The following is a 14,656-nucleotide window of genomic DNA, read 5'->3' on the forward strand; positions in this document are numbered from 1 at the left end:
TGCAGGTATTTACATTTCTTTTGATAAAATATATAAATATATTAGCAATTAAAACACAGAAAAGAGTAATATTAATAGTGTATCATTTGTGTTTAGATTTTCACAGACACTGAGGAACACTAATTCCAGCATCCAGTTCCTGATGATTAATCATTTGTCGAGTGATCAACATAGAAAACCAGTGAAGATCTGCTTTTTTGTTCTCCATTCCCCTTTCCCCTTGGGTTTTCCCCTTTCCCCTTGGGTTTGCCAGTTTGATAATTATATCTTTTAGAAGATTGTAGAGCTGGCATACTTGGGAGGGGTTGGGGGGGTGGGGGGTTAGGGGGTGTGTGGGGGGGGGTATCTGGTGGGCCAGCATCACTCCTGCAGGAAGATTCAAGACTGGACCTTGACATTGACGACATCGTTGAAGAAGGCGAAAGCGCCAACGGGCCCGCCGGAAATTTCGGCGGTACCCACGGATCTGTCAGGTCCGACGCCTTCCCCGCATCCGCAGCAGCGCATGACGACTGATTCATCAAACCTGTCACTGGGCCCTGCAGGAGCCAGGATATCCTGATCATCAAACCTGTCACTGGGCCCTGCAGGAGCCAGGATACCCTGATAATCATTACAGCCATCAAACCTGTCACTGAGCCCTGCAGGAACCAGGATATCCTGATCATCAAACCTGTCACTGGGCCCTGCAGGAGCCAGGATACCCTGATAATCATTACAGCCATCAAACCTGTCACTGAGCCCTGCAGGAACCAGGATATCCTGATCATCAAACCTGTCACGGTGCCCTGCAAGAGCCAGGATATCCTGATCATCATTACAGCCATAAACCCCATCACTGGGCCCAGCAGGAGCCAGTATAGCATGACCATCATTACAGCCATCAAACCTGTCACTGGGCCTCACAGGAGCCAGGATATTCTGATCATCATTACAGCCATCAAACCTGTCACGGGGCCCTGCAGGAGCCAGGATATCCTGATCATCATTACAGCCACCAAACCTGTCACTGGGCCCTGCAGGAGCCAGGAAATCATGCTCATCATTACAGTCATCATACCTGTCACTTGTATGAATGAATGAATAACACTTGTGCAAACACCCCGAGCCTGACGTACTAAGTGTCTGGATGCTGGAAATGATATGTTTCTTTTCTTTATGTGGCAGGCACCACAATGACTGATTCTCAGGAGTCGTTCCTCATAAAGGGAGAGGAAGACCTACACCTGATCCACCCTCCAGTCTCAGAAGGAAGCGGGAGAAGGAAAGAGCTCCCCAGCGCAGGCGACGGTATGGTTTCTGCTCTACCCCCCTCCCAGTATCCGAAACAAGACTATACTGTTCGTAGCCAATAATTTAAAAATTCTTGTAACATTAGATATATGCCTGGAAAGTGTTTCGCCATTGTGTAATTTAACTTGATTAAGGAATCTTTTACAAAGCTTGTTTGTGGCCTCTGTTTGAGGGCAGCAACACGTTTCCTGCGTTCTCAGAGAAAGGACTATGCTGTTTTTCAAGGTCTATGGCCTTTGTGCAAATGTTATCACTGACTATGCCTCTGATGATTTCTACCATGAACAAATGCACAATATCCTGAAAGTCATGACGATCGACAAGAAAAATCAGAAATCAAACTTAAGAGCATTATATGCTGAAACCTCAAAGCAATACGTTTCTGTGCTGTTGGAGGGCTCCCAAATGTTTTCATTTGCAGTCTGCAGGCCACTAGGGAAAGTCCCCATGCACAAACGAGTGTTGTGTGTGGGCTGACATGCTGACAAAGTTTGCTTCAGCCTGGCGGCCTAGAGAGTGCAAATGGGGGAGCATGTACGTGGGACTGCAGAGGTAGTAGTGGTGGGTGCGAGGTTGCTTTGAGGAGTGTGAACAGGCATGCATTGGGAATGTAGGGTGCAGAGAGGGACCCCCTGGAAATGGCACCCCGGCAGTTATCAACCATGCAGGGAGCAGCCTTCTAATGGCAGACTTCTGCAACACCGCTCTTCTACCAATGCCAGTTGGACATAGATCTGCTGTTTCATTTTGGCAAGAATGTTTAAGATATTGTTTAGTTTAGTTTATGTTCTTATATTGCGCGCTGAACCCAGGGGTAGCTAGGCCCTAGGTCTTGAGTAAAGGTTACATACATGTGAAGTTACATAATTACAGAAATGTACAGTTACTGTTAGGCAGAATCCTGTGCAGTTCCCTTGGGGACCACTGCAAGAAGATTCAAACGTTTTCAATGTAATAGTCTAGATAAAATTGATGTTAATATTCTTTAAAACATACAAATTTGTGTTATCTGTGTGTACAATGTATACATATTCAACACTTTTTTTTTTTTTTTTTTTTGTGTGTTTATTTCCACGTGTTTATAACGATTTTAGATGAGTTCAGGGGTATCTAAGCACAATTTATTAAAAAAGTTTACTGATGCAATAGATAAACTCATATTAGCTGAGTTTAAACTCATATTAGCTGAGTTTAAAAGGAAAGCCCATCTCAAGGATGACTGAACCGAAGCAACCACACACATTTTTTTTTTCCCGAATATATTGTGTCTGATTGAGCAAAGTGCCGTGCAATCTATTAATAGATGTTTTAAAGTTTCTTTTTGAGACACAACAAGACAGAACCGGCAAAAATTCTCCGACATGGGTATTTGCTTACGCTGAGCTAGGATGTCTGTAGTCAACCATAAATTGAGTCGTATTCGCATAAATGCGTATGTATGGAGATGGTGACTTTAGCAAATATTTTTCTGGACATCTCATGTTTTTATCCGGATAGAGATGCGTATCAAAATGTTTATATTTCAAACATAATTCACGATTCGTCCGCCAATCGTGAATATACACTTTATTTTTTGCACGGACGGGGTTCAGGATCAAGGTTTCAACATCTGCTGCTGCCATTGTTCCATATACATATGTAGTCCATTTCACTGTAAATTTCTGAGGTGAATGAAACGGGTGTTTTGCCAAAACAGCAATTATGGTGTCGGATTCAATGTTCGTTAAGCATTTCCTGAGCAAAGCGCAGAGCTGCCAATAATATCTGGCCCTAAGAGAGATAAGACCAAGTTCGTATCTGATACACGCAATGGCTACAGATTGTGGCAGATTCAAGAGAGTTCTCCAATATTTGGCTTCGATTTTGTCGAGCTCCTTCACATCTGAAATGTCTCGAGATTCCAGGCCATAAAGTATTATTGGTATCACTTTCTGCTGCCAATAATGTAAGATAGACTCCACTGAAAATTTACCGTATTTATGTAGTATCAATTTGGATTGTGATATTGCAGTTGTCACTTTGCTTTGAAGTGATTGAAAATGCTCTCTTGCCACCGAACTGGCTTCAAAATGAGTTCCTAGGTATTTATAGCTCGACACAGTGTCAAGGACGATGTTTTTTACCCTCCACACAAACCTTGTTCTCTGAGATCGTTTCACAACGGAGGCTACAATTTGCGACTTTTTGATATTCATAGATAATTCGTTGTCATCGAAATACATTGAGAGTACATCAATTAGTTTTTGAAGACCTGTCGGTGTCTTAGATATTAGGACTAAGTCATCAGCATACCAAAGCGCTTGGATTGCGGAGCCATTCATTTTTGGTGAATCAGAGGATAGGTTGAGAAAAATTTCTTGTACATCGTGAATGAAAAAAATAAATAGCGCCGATGCCAGAATACACCCTTGTTTTAATCCTCTTGATGTTTTGATGACTGTAGATAACAGGCCAGCAGTAGATAGACGTACTCGTATAGATGTGCATGTGTGAAGAGAAATAATGATATCTACGATGTCTTGCGGGCACTGAGCTTTCCTTAATTTTTGAAAGAGTTTTATACGGGAAACCGAGTCAAATGCAGCATTTAAATCTATAAATGCAAAAAACAATGATGTTTTAGTTTGATGAGCTTGAGCTTTCAATGTGTTAAGAATCATGAGGTTTACAGACGTTCCTAACCCACGTACAAATCCAGTTTGATTGTTATCACGATACTTGTGTTTACATGTCCAGATGTTAAAGGCCGATAGCACTAGGCGATTAAAGATTTTACCTGGAGCATCCAACAGTGCAATCGGGCGATAGTTTGTTGGTGCGCAGCGATCCCCTTTCTTAAAAATTGGCACAATGACCGATGAGCGCCATGAATCGGGAATGTTGCGAGTTTTTAATATACGTTGAAAGATGTTATTTAGGATTTTCGCCCATATCTGAGGATGTTGCTTAAGCATAAAGTTGGTAATACCATCTGGGCGTGCCGCGCGGGAGGAAGACGATTTAAGAATGAGCGCCTCAATTAGGTTTTCAGAACATTCTAAATTCCATGAGCCTGAGGAGTGAGATCCATGGTTATGTGTATGAAGAGCTTTATCCGAATACAGTAGAGCAAAGTGTGAAACCCATAGATTTTCTGGAACTCCATTAAGTTGTGACTTTAAATTATTCAAATTTGAGTTCAGATTGAGTATCTGCCAAATTTGAGCAGAGTTCTTGCTTGCTATAGCTGAAAGAAAGATCTCTCCATCCTGTTGGAATAATTTTCCTCTATACATACGTATCCAAGATCTGTACTGCACTTTTAACCTTTTGCAAGCTTGAAGCCGTTCGGGCCATGAAAGCTGTTTGGCTTGTCTCAAACCTCTATGATACTCTTTTTTTTTTTCTGTGATAATTGTTGATCAAATGTATGCTGATGAGATCGGTTTGAAGGGAGGTAAAAAGTTCTGTATATAGACAAGGTGTCCACATAGGACTGTGATGTCTGAAAATCTTTTTGTTGTATAATACTTTTATTCAATGCAGCAAGTTTAGTCGGAGTCCACCTAAAGCGAGATTTAGCATTATTAATTGATAGATTTTGTGGCATCCATTCCGATTTGGCATGGTCTTGTTGGTTAGCTCCCGACCATGTAAATCTTAACATGTGATGATCACTTTTAGATTGGGTTATTACCTTAAATTCTTTAGATGCCATGAATAACCCAGCAGATAAATATATGTAATCAATGGTACTTGTCGTCTTTCCTCTATACCATGTAACTTGATGAGGTATATCACCCGGGAGTGATCCATTGGCCATTCTCATGTTAAATTGTTTCATAATATGGTTCCACTTGACATATTCAGCTGTTTTACTCTTCGATGCGCTTTTTACCAAATCAATGTTGAGATCGCCAGCCAGAATGATATCTGTTATTCCTGAAGTTTGTGCAATTAGGACAAACATTTTGGACAGATCTTTATAGAATCGGTCATCTGTAATGGCGGCTGGATTTCTGTAAACATTGATTAGTGCCAATTTTTGGACTTCATTCAAAAGTTTAACCAACTGTATAAATTTGTTTGGATTGTCCCATGCCTGTAATTTTAATTTAGATCCCAGTTTAGCAGCGACTAATAATCCTGCCATGGGTCGCCCTTTCTGGGCTGTAATCGCTGGGTTGATTAAGATGTCATGATGATCCCATAAGGGAGGCTTACTTAACCAAGTTTCTTGGAGGACTATAATATCTGCATCAACCAGAACGGGATGGACATTGGTGAGTAAATGGGGAAAAACCTCTAGTGTTCCAGCTAGCCAAGGTTACCAAGCCATTTTTTTTGTCGGAAAAATCTGGCGTCAGTGATGGTTCTGACTGTGAGATGGTCAGGATCTCGGGTGTCAAATCAATGCCATTACATTTTGCACAGTGGCATATATTTGATGATAACTTTGTATTTGCGTCTTTTGCAACGATGGATTCATAATTTCTTCTTTCCGGATCTTGGGCAAGTAAAAATCCCATTGCAAAGAGCTTCATTCGAGCCTGCCATAAATAGTTCATTACTAACCCTGATTTCATCCATAATCGGACTATACCCAGGTTGGTGTCACAGATAAATTCTACTTGATTAATATCAAAAGATGTGATATCACCTAGTTCGGGCACATCACTAAAGATGTTTAAAACGCTTGCACGGGACAAATCATATTGAGGATAAGGAGCCGCGCGACATTTCAGGATTAGTGTATGGTAGCTCGCTAATTCTTTTTTTCTTATGAGGTTGCGTGTTTTTTGTTTACTCATTGAACCTTGATTTTGAAGAATTTGATTGCAATTCAAGTTACTGCTTGTTTCTTTCTCTTTTCGGCATAGGTTAATGTCATTAACCTCCTTGACATCATCAGAGAATCTAACTCTTGACAACTTTTCCAATGAGCCTTGTAAAACGGGCACTAAGTCCAAATGAGTTGCCAAATAAGAGTCGACCATTAATTTGATTTTCTCATTTGGAGTATTCCAAAGGTCCTCCCTTTGTGATGCAAGTACTGTCGGAGGACCACCACTACGCCTTGATGGAGTTTGGCTTCTTGGTTCTGAGAAGATCTTAACTTCTTGTTCGACATTGTGTTCAGTGAGATGGGCATTATCCGCGGAGCATTTTACCCCACTATTCTGTGAGCTTTTTTGAACTTCTACGTCGTGGATTTCTGATGCACGTTGAGATACATGTTCTCTAAATTTTTCGCAGGATAGCTTGCCGTGATCAGCAGCCTGTTCAATGTGACGGGCATTATTCACATAGTTTTGCCCCTCATAATTCTGCAGATTTATTTTAGCTGTCGGATCACTTAATTCAGACGTTCGCCGCAGGATATATAAGTCTACTGCTGCTTTGATTTGATCGATTTGAGATCCCACAGGCAGCAACGATGCATGTTCCACACTTTCACTGGCATCAATTGATTGAGCTTTTAAGTTGGTGTCAGGAGTCGTGTTTTTGTTGATTGATAAAAGGTACATTTAATTTCCGTTTTTCCAATACTGCAACGAGTTGGCTTAGAGGTGACTGTATAGAAAGTGTATTTTGTGTATTCAAGGTTGGATTTATTGGATTTGTGACAGGAGACTTATGTCTCAATAAGTCATTTTCGCCTACTTGATCTATGTGCATAGTTGCAGATTTGGTCATATCCACTGTATGTGGTTGCATGATGCGATTATTTGTTTTAGTAGATCGTTTTGTGGATTGGAAAGGTTTAGTTACCAGGTGCCTAGATCGACCCTTATTTCGTTGATGTTTATTAAAAAGTTCATATTGAGCTTTTATCATTTTGACATCTTGATGTTTTAGGAGAACTTTCAACACTTATCCAAGAAGTATTTTTGTGTGAGTTTTCATTGACCGCCTCTTCAATTGGGTATATAATTTCATTGAACATAGGCAGAGTGGTAGACTGGGTTACAGGGATGGTCATGATCTCGATGTCTTGGGACAGATCATTAATAGGTTCAGTAAACTGACACAAGGGCTCCTTTTCTTTCGCTTGAGCTTGAATCCAAGCCGAAATTTGGTCGATTTTTGCAGATTGTAAGGTTATTTTGTTTTCGAGAGTTTCGAATAATTTAAACAAACTCTGAATTGTCGTATTTACTGCCATAAGAGTGACTTTTAATAGACCTGTGTTTGGAGGGACATGTCCTTTTCACGAGAAGATTCACGATGTCTTGGTGTAGGGAGTATATAAGATGCAGATTCCGAAATGGTTGAATCCATGGAGCCACGTTTATAGTAATCAACATTAGATTTGTCTGGAGATATATTTTCAGATCTCTGCATGTTTTGCTTTTGTTCTTTTAGAAAAACATCTTCATTGGTTGCGATGCTTTCCTCCTCTGGGATTTCAGGGATTTGGTCCAGATGTACTTTTGGATCTTTTTTGTGTTCCAACTGGGTAGTTGACTGTATCAAGGTGTTATCGGAGATTGGCAGATTATTTGGATCATCCCCATCGCTGGGCAAGACTTCATTTATCACAGGGTCTGATTGATTTGAGTCTGGTGCAAGAGTCAATATGTTTGAGCTTGTTTCATTGGATTTTTCATGGCAGCAGGGAGACAGGTTTATAACGGTCTCCATTTGTGATAATGAAGCAGCATTAGACAAAATTTGATCATTAAGTTCGTCATTAGATTCTTGTGACGTAACAGGAAAAATATGAGACGAAGAGAGATTTTTAATCGTTGGACAAAACTGTCTTATATCTCTATTTGCCATTTGAGTTTTTTGTCGTGTTTTTGCGCGTGGTGTCAAAGTAATAGAAGTTGTTGACTGAATTTTCATCAGATTGTTGTGTTTGGATCGCGTAGCAATAGCGACCATTGGGCTGTTTGCTGCATCCAGCACAGGAAGTATTACTGACTTGGGTGTAGATGCCATAACGTGCAGTATTCAACTCGCAGGGCAACACAACTCGATATTCAAGTTCCTCAAGTATGACGAGCGATGGAGAAATTTCGATCCTTATGCTGGAATAGATGTATCAAGGGAGTCACTTTACAGCTATTACTTTGCACTTAGATGAATATATAAACCACCCCTCATACTCAGAGGGACTCCGAATATTGGTTAGAAGTAAGAAGTAAGTGTAGGCTTTAACTCACGGTTCGGGATCAAAGAGGGAACACCTCCACAGTCTCCCTTCTGCTAACCGCGCCACCAGCGTACAACAGCCGTATAACAGCCAATAGGCTTATGTCCACCGGGCTTACAGCCACAAGGGCGGTAGCTTCCGGGCTTTAAAGATGCAAGTCGACACGTGATGAAGTCACATGCAGTTAAGGACACGCCTCCTCCAGGAAGCGCGTAGACGATTCGAAATGGCAAGAGCCTCGGACGGCTCGCAGTGCCAAATTAGTTCAATAGGCTGCTGTTGCACAGTTCACAGCCTTGAATGTATTCCACCAGAAAAACGCTTGCACTGAGCAGCCGGCAACCTCTGGGCTTTAAAGATGCAAGTCGGCACGTGATGTAGTCACGTGCAGTTAAGGACACGCCTCCTCCAGGAAGCGCGTAGACGATTCGAAATGGCAAGAGCCTCGGACGGCTCGCAGTGCCAAATTAGTTCAATAGGCTGCTGTTGCACAGTTCACAGCCTTGAATGTATTCCACCAGAAAAACGCTTGCAGTATACAGAGCACACACAATAGGGCCAAAAACACAGTAGAACAAGCAAACACTGACCAGAGCTTTGTATCAAAAGTATATAATTATTTATTTAACACACACTTTAGAAAATACACTAGCACTATATATCAAAGCAAGTTCAAACACACGCAGGAAAAGCATACACACCTCCCTTAATAATTATTAGACAAGTCTAAGTCAAAACAACACTATTTGTCAAAACAGATGTGAGCGCATAACTTACATGGCACTCCAATAATTCTGTTAAAGGCAGAGAAAAAGGTAGGTGATGAAAATAAAACAGTTCCTAACACTTTTATAAAACCACAGCAAGTTAGTGAAGGCAGAGTCTACTCTAGAGCCAAAGGTCATAGGCCAGGCCCACTTTAAATGGAGCAAGCTGAAATGTGCCCAAGATCACACAGTTTAAAAAGCACTCAAGTCTTTGCGAAAATGTTCAAAAGAGGTTGGGTTGAAGCAAAAGGTAAAGTTGGAAGGTCTGGGGGCCAGCCCGGTTGGAAAGCCAAGGATTTAAGGGTCACCTTTAGCAAACCGTAGAAAGGGATGCCAGGTGGAACACAGTACCTTTAAAGTTGAGGAAGCTCCAGCGTTGGCAGTTGTTCCGGGCAGCGGGTGCAGTTCGTTGTTCCGACCAGGGGAAGAGAAGATCTCGTCGAGGAGGAAACTTGGAGTCGTTGCACTGCCCAGGGAAGAGACCAGCCGCGAAATTCGTCGGTTAAAAGGTGCGTTCCTTTTGTTCGCGGTCACAGTGGTGAAGCTTGGCTTTCCGGCCGCCGGGGTGCTTGGCACAGGCGATTCGACCAAGAGACGTCCTGGAAGGCGAAATGGCGAACTGGTTGATCCCATCAGCTCAGAGGGAGAAGACTCTTCCAGCAGAAGATCTCCACTTGTCGTTGGGAAAGTGGTGAGTTTGTTGCAGCAGGGCTTCACCGGTGGTGTTCTCATTGCAGATGGCTCAGCTTCTCCCCTCGTCGGATTTCTTAGGTCCTGTGGTGACTTCTGAAGTTCCAGTCCCAAAAGCCCTGCTTTTATGCAGAAAAACCCCCATTCAACAGCCTAGTTGTCACTCATACACGCTAAGTGGTGAGCCGGGTGGCTCACCACTGGGCCAATCAGAATAGAGTGCGACTTGGGTTGCTAAGGCAACGCAGTCCAGGGTGCCAATTCCCCTCCCCACACAATGTGTGGAACCCAGACAGAGTGGCACCAGTTGGAGGGCTTATGTGGAGAAGCCCGCCAAAAAGTGGAACAAAGGGTCCGACCTTAGTTAGAGTTACAGAGACGGACACAAACGCCATTTTAGAAAAGAGTTCTGGCGAAAAGACCCAACCGGTGATTTAATATTAAATAAATAAACCAGCGGTATCTTTAACATTGCACCAAAAAGTGGTGCGTTTAAAATGAATGGGAAAATCCCATGGGAAATATTCCGGTGGAATATTTCGAGTGATGACCACTGCCACCAGCCAGAAACTCGACAAGGGGGGACTGGACAGTGCCCCCTTGGAAACAGACCCAGGGGCAATCTAATTAACCCCTTCCAGTACTTCCACAATATGATGGTTTGTACTGGTTCTGTTCACAATTTAGGACTAATAAAGCCAATGGTGACTTTACATGCGCTGGGAGACAGTAGTCAGTCCCAGGGTATGGAGTCTATGTTTGGGGGTCACTATGACACCCCTGTGTTACTGCACTGAGGGTGCTGTGTAACACACATACAAAAAAACACATGAAGCCCTATGGAGTAAAAGACCCCATAGCCCATAAGCACATAACAAGTCAAAGACATACCTCAAATCATTCCTAAGAGTGGGAGTAAAAGAGTCTCACTCTTATCAGGAGAAAAAAACAAACCCCAAAAATCCAGCAAAGCTGCTGGGGGACTCACTAGGTTAGGAAATTCGCCTTATCAGAGAATTCTCCCTAACACTTACATAATATACAATATGCAGAGGCGCATAGGTAAGGTTGGTGATGTTGGTTACAGGCAGGATTAGGATGCAGTGTTAACGTCATTTTACAAGATTGAGTAGTAAGAACTTGTATCCCAAGCTGGGATTTGAACAATATACATGTGTGTGTACAAGTTGAAGTGGAAGAACTGGGTATGAAGTTATGTGCAAGAGATTGGGAGAAAAGCCACGCTTTGACTGTGAAGCGCAAGGCGGGGACGTGCTGTTCATCTCTCAGTGATTGTGAACTGCAAAGGGATAAACGCAAAAAAAAATCACAGTTAAAATATTTCATTGCTTGGGGAGGATGATTTTGGGTGAAACAAGTAATCTTTACTTCCTAGAACACAGAACGTTTGTTAACTCGCTCTTTGTGGTTTGTTTGAGGACAGATGAAGACCCGGCTGCATTTTCCGTTGGTCACGGTGGAAAGAAGGTGGGGAGAAGCATCTGGGACCCAGAGACGGGTGAGTTACCAACGGCCCTGAGAACTTCTTTGTGAGAAAGCCGGTTTCCCTTTCACCTAAAGGTGAATCTGGTCCTGGATGGAGTCCTTGCTGGTCTCGCTCAGTTGCCTGACCCCTTCTCACCATGGTGAGGGACCTCCTGGTTTATTGACGTTCTTAAGTTGGCCTGTCACGTCTCACCATGTTACAGAACCAAGTTATTTTGTCTGTTGCCTGCGTTCGGTTGCACAGTTGGTTATCACTTCTCATCTTTCTCTAGACTACTCCATGTCTCAGACCTGATGGTTATCTTTCCTCATTTGGGGAAGGTTTAAAGACTCATAAAGCACCTTCCCGTTTGCACCTTTTGAAGGTCTGATACATTCATAAAGCATTCTCCAGGTGTGCACCTTTACCAAGCATTCTTCAGGTGGGTACATTTACCAAGCCTTCTCCAGATTTCCCCCTTACCAAGACTCCTCCAGGTCCCCACCTTACCAAGCCTTCTCCAGGTTTTCCGCCTTACCAAGCCTTCTCCAGGTTTTCCGCCTTACCAAGCATTATCCAGGTTCCCCTTCTTACCAAGTCTTCTCTGGGTTCCCCTTCTTACCAAGTCTTCTCTGCCCCCCCCCTTACCAAGTCTTCTCTGGTTCCCCCCCCCTTACCAAGTCTTCTCTGGTTCCCCCCCTTACCAAGTCTTCTCTGGTTCCCCCCCTTACCAAGTCTTATCTGGTTCCCCCCCTTACCAAGCCTTGTCTGGGTTTCCCCCCTTACCAAGCCTTCTCTGGGTTTCCCCCCTTACCAAGCCTTCTCTGGGTTTCCCCCCCTTACCAAGCCTTCTCTGGGTTTCCCCCCTTAATAAGCCCTCTCTGGGTTTCCCCCCTTAATAAGCCCTCTCTGGGTTTCCCCCCTTAATAAGCCCTCTCTGGGTTTCCCCCCTTAATAGTTCCCCCCCCTTAATAAGCCCTCTCTGGGTTCCCCCCCCTTAATAAGCCCTCTCTGGGTTCCCCCCCTTAATAAGCCCTCTCTGGGTTTCCCCCCCTTAATAAGCCCTCTCTGGGTTTCCCCCCTTAATAAGCCCTCTCTGGGTTTCCCCCCTTAATAAGCCCTCTCTGGGTTTCCCCCCTTAATAAGCCCTCTCTGGGTTTCCCCCCTTAATAAGCCCTCTCTGGGTTTCCCCCCATAATAAGCCCTCTCTGGGTTCCCCCCATAATAAGCCCTCTCTGGGTTTCACCCCATAATAAGCCTTCTCCGGCCCCCCCCCCCCTTACCAAGCCTTCTCTGGGCTTCCCCCCTCACCAAGCATTCCCCAGGTTGGATTCCATTTATAAAGTGTTCTCCAGGTTTCCCCACTTACCAAGTATTCTCCAGGTTTCCGCACTTACCAAGCATTCTCCAGAGATATTAAACGAAAACCTTGCATCTACCAGCCTGCATGTGTGAAAAAGCCAAATTCGGCAGTGTAATAAAAAAACGCAATCCCAAACTGTCGACATGAAGGGAATTCAGGGTTGGCGCGGGTGTCCCACAGCTTCTTTAAAAAAGAAAAGTGGGGGACGAAGAAGGATATTCTGGAGAAAAAAAACAGACCCTGCAGCAGAAGTACCGCCCCTCAAAGGGGAGGCGGAACTCGCATCACAGGGTCAGAGCTGTGGTCGTCCAGATGAAACAAAGTTAAGTGAGGAGCGGGAGGTACGTTTTTAAGGGTAGTGGGGCTGGGGGTTAGCGGGCGGGGGGTCATGTACATGATTTTGTTCGTATACAAAATAATCACATACATCCTTCTCCAGATGTCCCCCTTACCAAGCATTCTTCAGGTCGCATCCCAATTATAAAGCACCCTCCAGGTTTGATATCTTTAACAAGCATTCTCCAGGTTTGATGCCCCAAGGAGGTACCCTCCAGGTGTAATAGCCTAATGAAGCTTGTCCAGGTTTTATGCCTTAATGATGCACCCTCACCCTCCAGATTTGATGCCCCAAGGAGGTACCCTCCAGGTGTAATAGCCTAATGAAGCTTGTCCAGGTTTTATGCCTTAATGATGCACCCTCACCCTCCAGATCTGATGGCCCTAAGGAGGCGCCCTCCAGGTCTGATGGCCCTAAGGAGGCGCCCTCCAGGTCTGATGGCCCTAAGGAGGTACCCTCCAGGTGTAATAGCCTAATGAAGCTTGTCCAGGTTTTATGCCTTAATGATGCACCCTCACCCTCCAGATTTGATTCCCCAAGGAGGTACCCTCCAGGTGTAATAGCCTAATGAAGCTTGTCCAGGTTTTATGCCTTAATGATGCACCCTCACCCTCCAGATCTGATGGCCCTAAGGAGGCGCCCTCCAGGTCTGATGGCCCTAAGGAGGCGCCCTCCAGGTCTGATGGCCCTAAGGAGGTACCCTCCAGGTGTAATAGCCTAATGAAGCTTGTCCAGGTTTTATGCCTTAATGATGCACCCTCACCCTCCAGATCTGATGGCCCTAAGGAGGCGCCCTCCAGGTCTGATGGCCCTAAGGAGGCGCCCTCCAGGTCTGATGGCCCTAAGGAGGCGCCCTCCAGGTCTGGTGGCCCTAAGGAGGCGCCCTCCAGGTCTGGTGGCCCTAAGGAGGCGCCCTCCAGGTCTGGTGGCCCTAAGGAGGCGCCCTCCAGGTCTGGTGGCCCTAAGGAGGCGCCCTCCAGGTCTGGTGGCCCTAAGGAGGCGCCCTCCAGGTCTGGTGGCCCTAAGGAGGCGCCCTCCAGGTCTGGTGGCCCTAAGGAGGCGCCCTCCAGGTCTGGTGGCCCTAAGGAGGCGCCCTCCAGGTCTGGTGGCCCTAAGGAGGCGCCCTCCAGGTCTGGTGGCCCTAAGGAGGCGCCCTCCAGGTCTGGTGGCCCTAAGGAGGCGCCCTCCAGGTTTGGTGGCCCTAAGGAGGCGCCCTCCAGGTTTGGTGGCCCTAAGGAGGCGCCCTCCAGGTTTGGTGGCCCTAAGGAGGCGCCCTCCAGGTTTGGTGGCCCTAAGGAGGCGCCCTCCAGGTGTGATTCCTTAATGAAGCACCCTCCAGGTGTGATTCCCTAATGAAGCACCCTCCAGGTTTGATGCTCTAATGAAGCACCCTCCAGGTGTGATTCCCTAATGAAGCGCCCTCCAGCTGTGATGCTCTAATGAAGCGCCCTCCAGGTGTGATGCTCTAATGAAGCAGCCTCCAGGTGCGATTCCCTAATGAAGCAGCCTCCAGGTGCGATGCTCTAATGAAGCACCCTCCAGGTGCCATGCTCTAATGAAGCATCCTCCAGGTGAGATTACC

General features: G+C 45.0%; 1 protein-coding gene across 1 annotated transcript; it reads left to right on the forward strand.

Moving 5' to 3' along the window:
* The first annotated feature begins 13,641 nt into the window (after positions 1 to 13,641).
* On the forward strand, positions 13,642 to 14,427 carry LOC138487573 (opioid growth factor receptor-like). The gene has a single exon (XM_069614047.1). The coding sequence runs from the start codon at positions 13,642 to 13,644 to the stop codon at positions 14,425 to 14,427; it is 786 nt and encodes a 261-aa protein (XP_069470148.1).
* The last annotated feature ends 229 nt before the right edge of the window (positions 14,428 to 14,656 follow it).

Source organism: Ambystoma mexicanum, chromosome 9, assembly GCF_040938575.1.
Source record: "Ambystoma mexicanum isolate Mex_15411 chromosome 9, UKY_AmexF1_1, whole genome shotgun sequence".
Classification (NCBI taxonomy): domain Eukaryota; kingdom Metazoa; phylum Chordata; class Amphibia; order Caudata; family Ambystomatidae; genus Ambystoma; species Ambystoma mexicanum.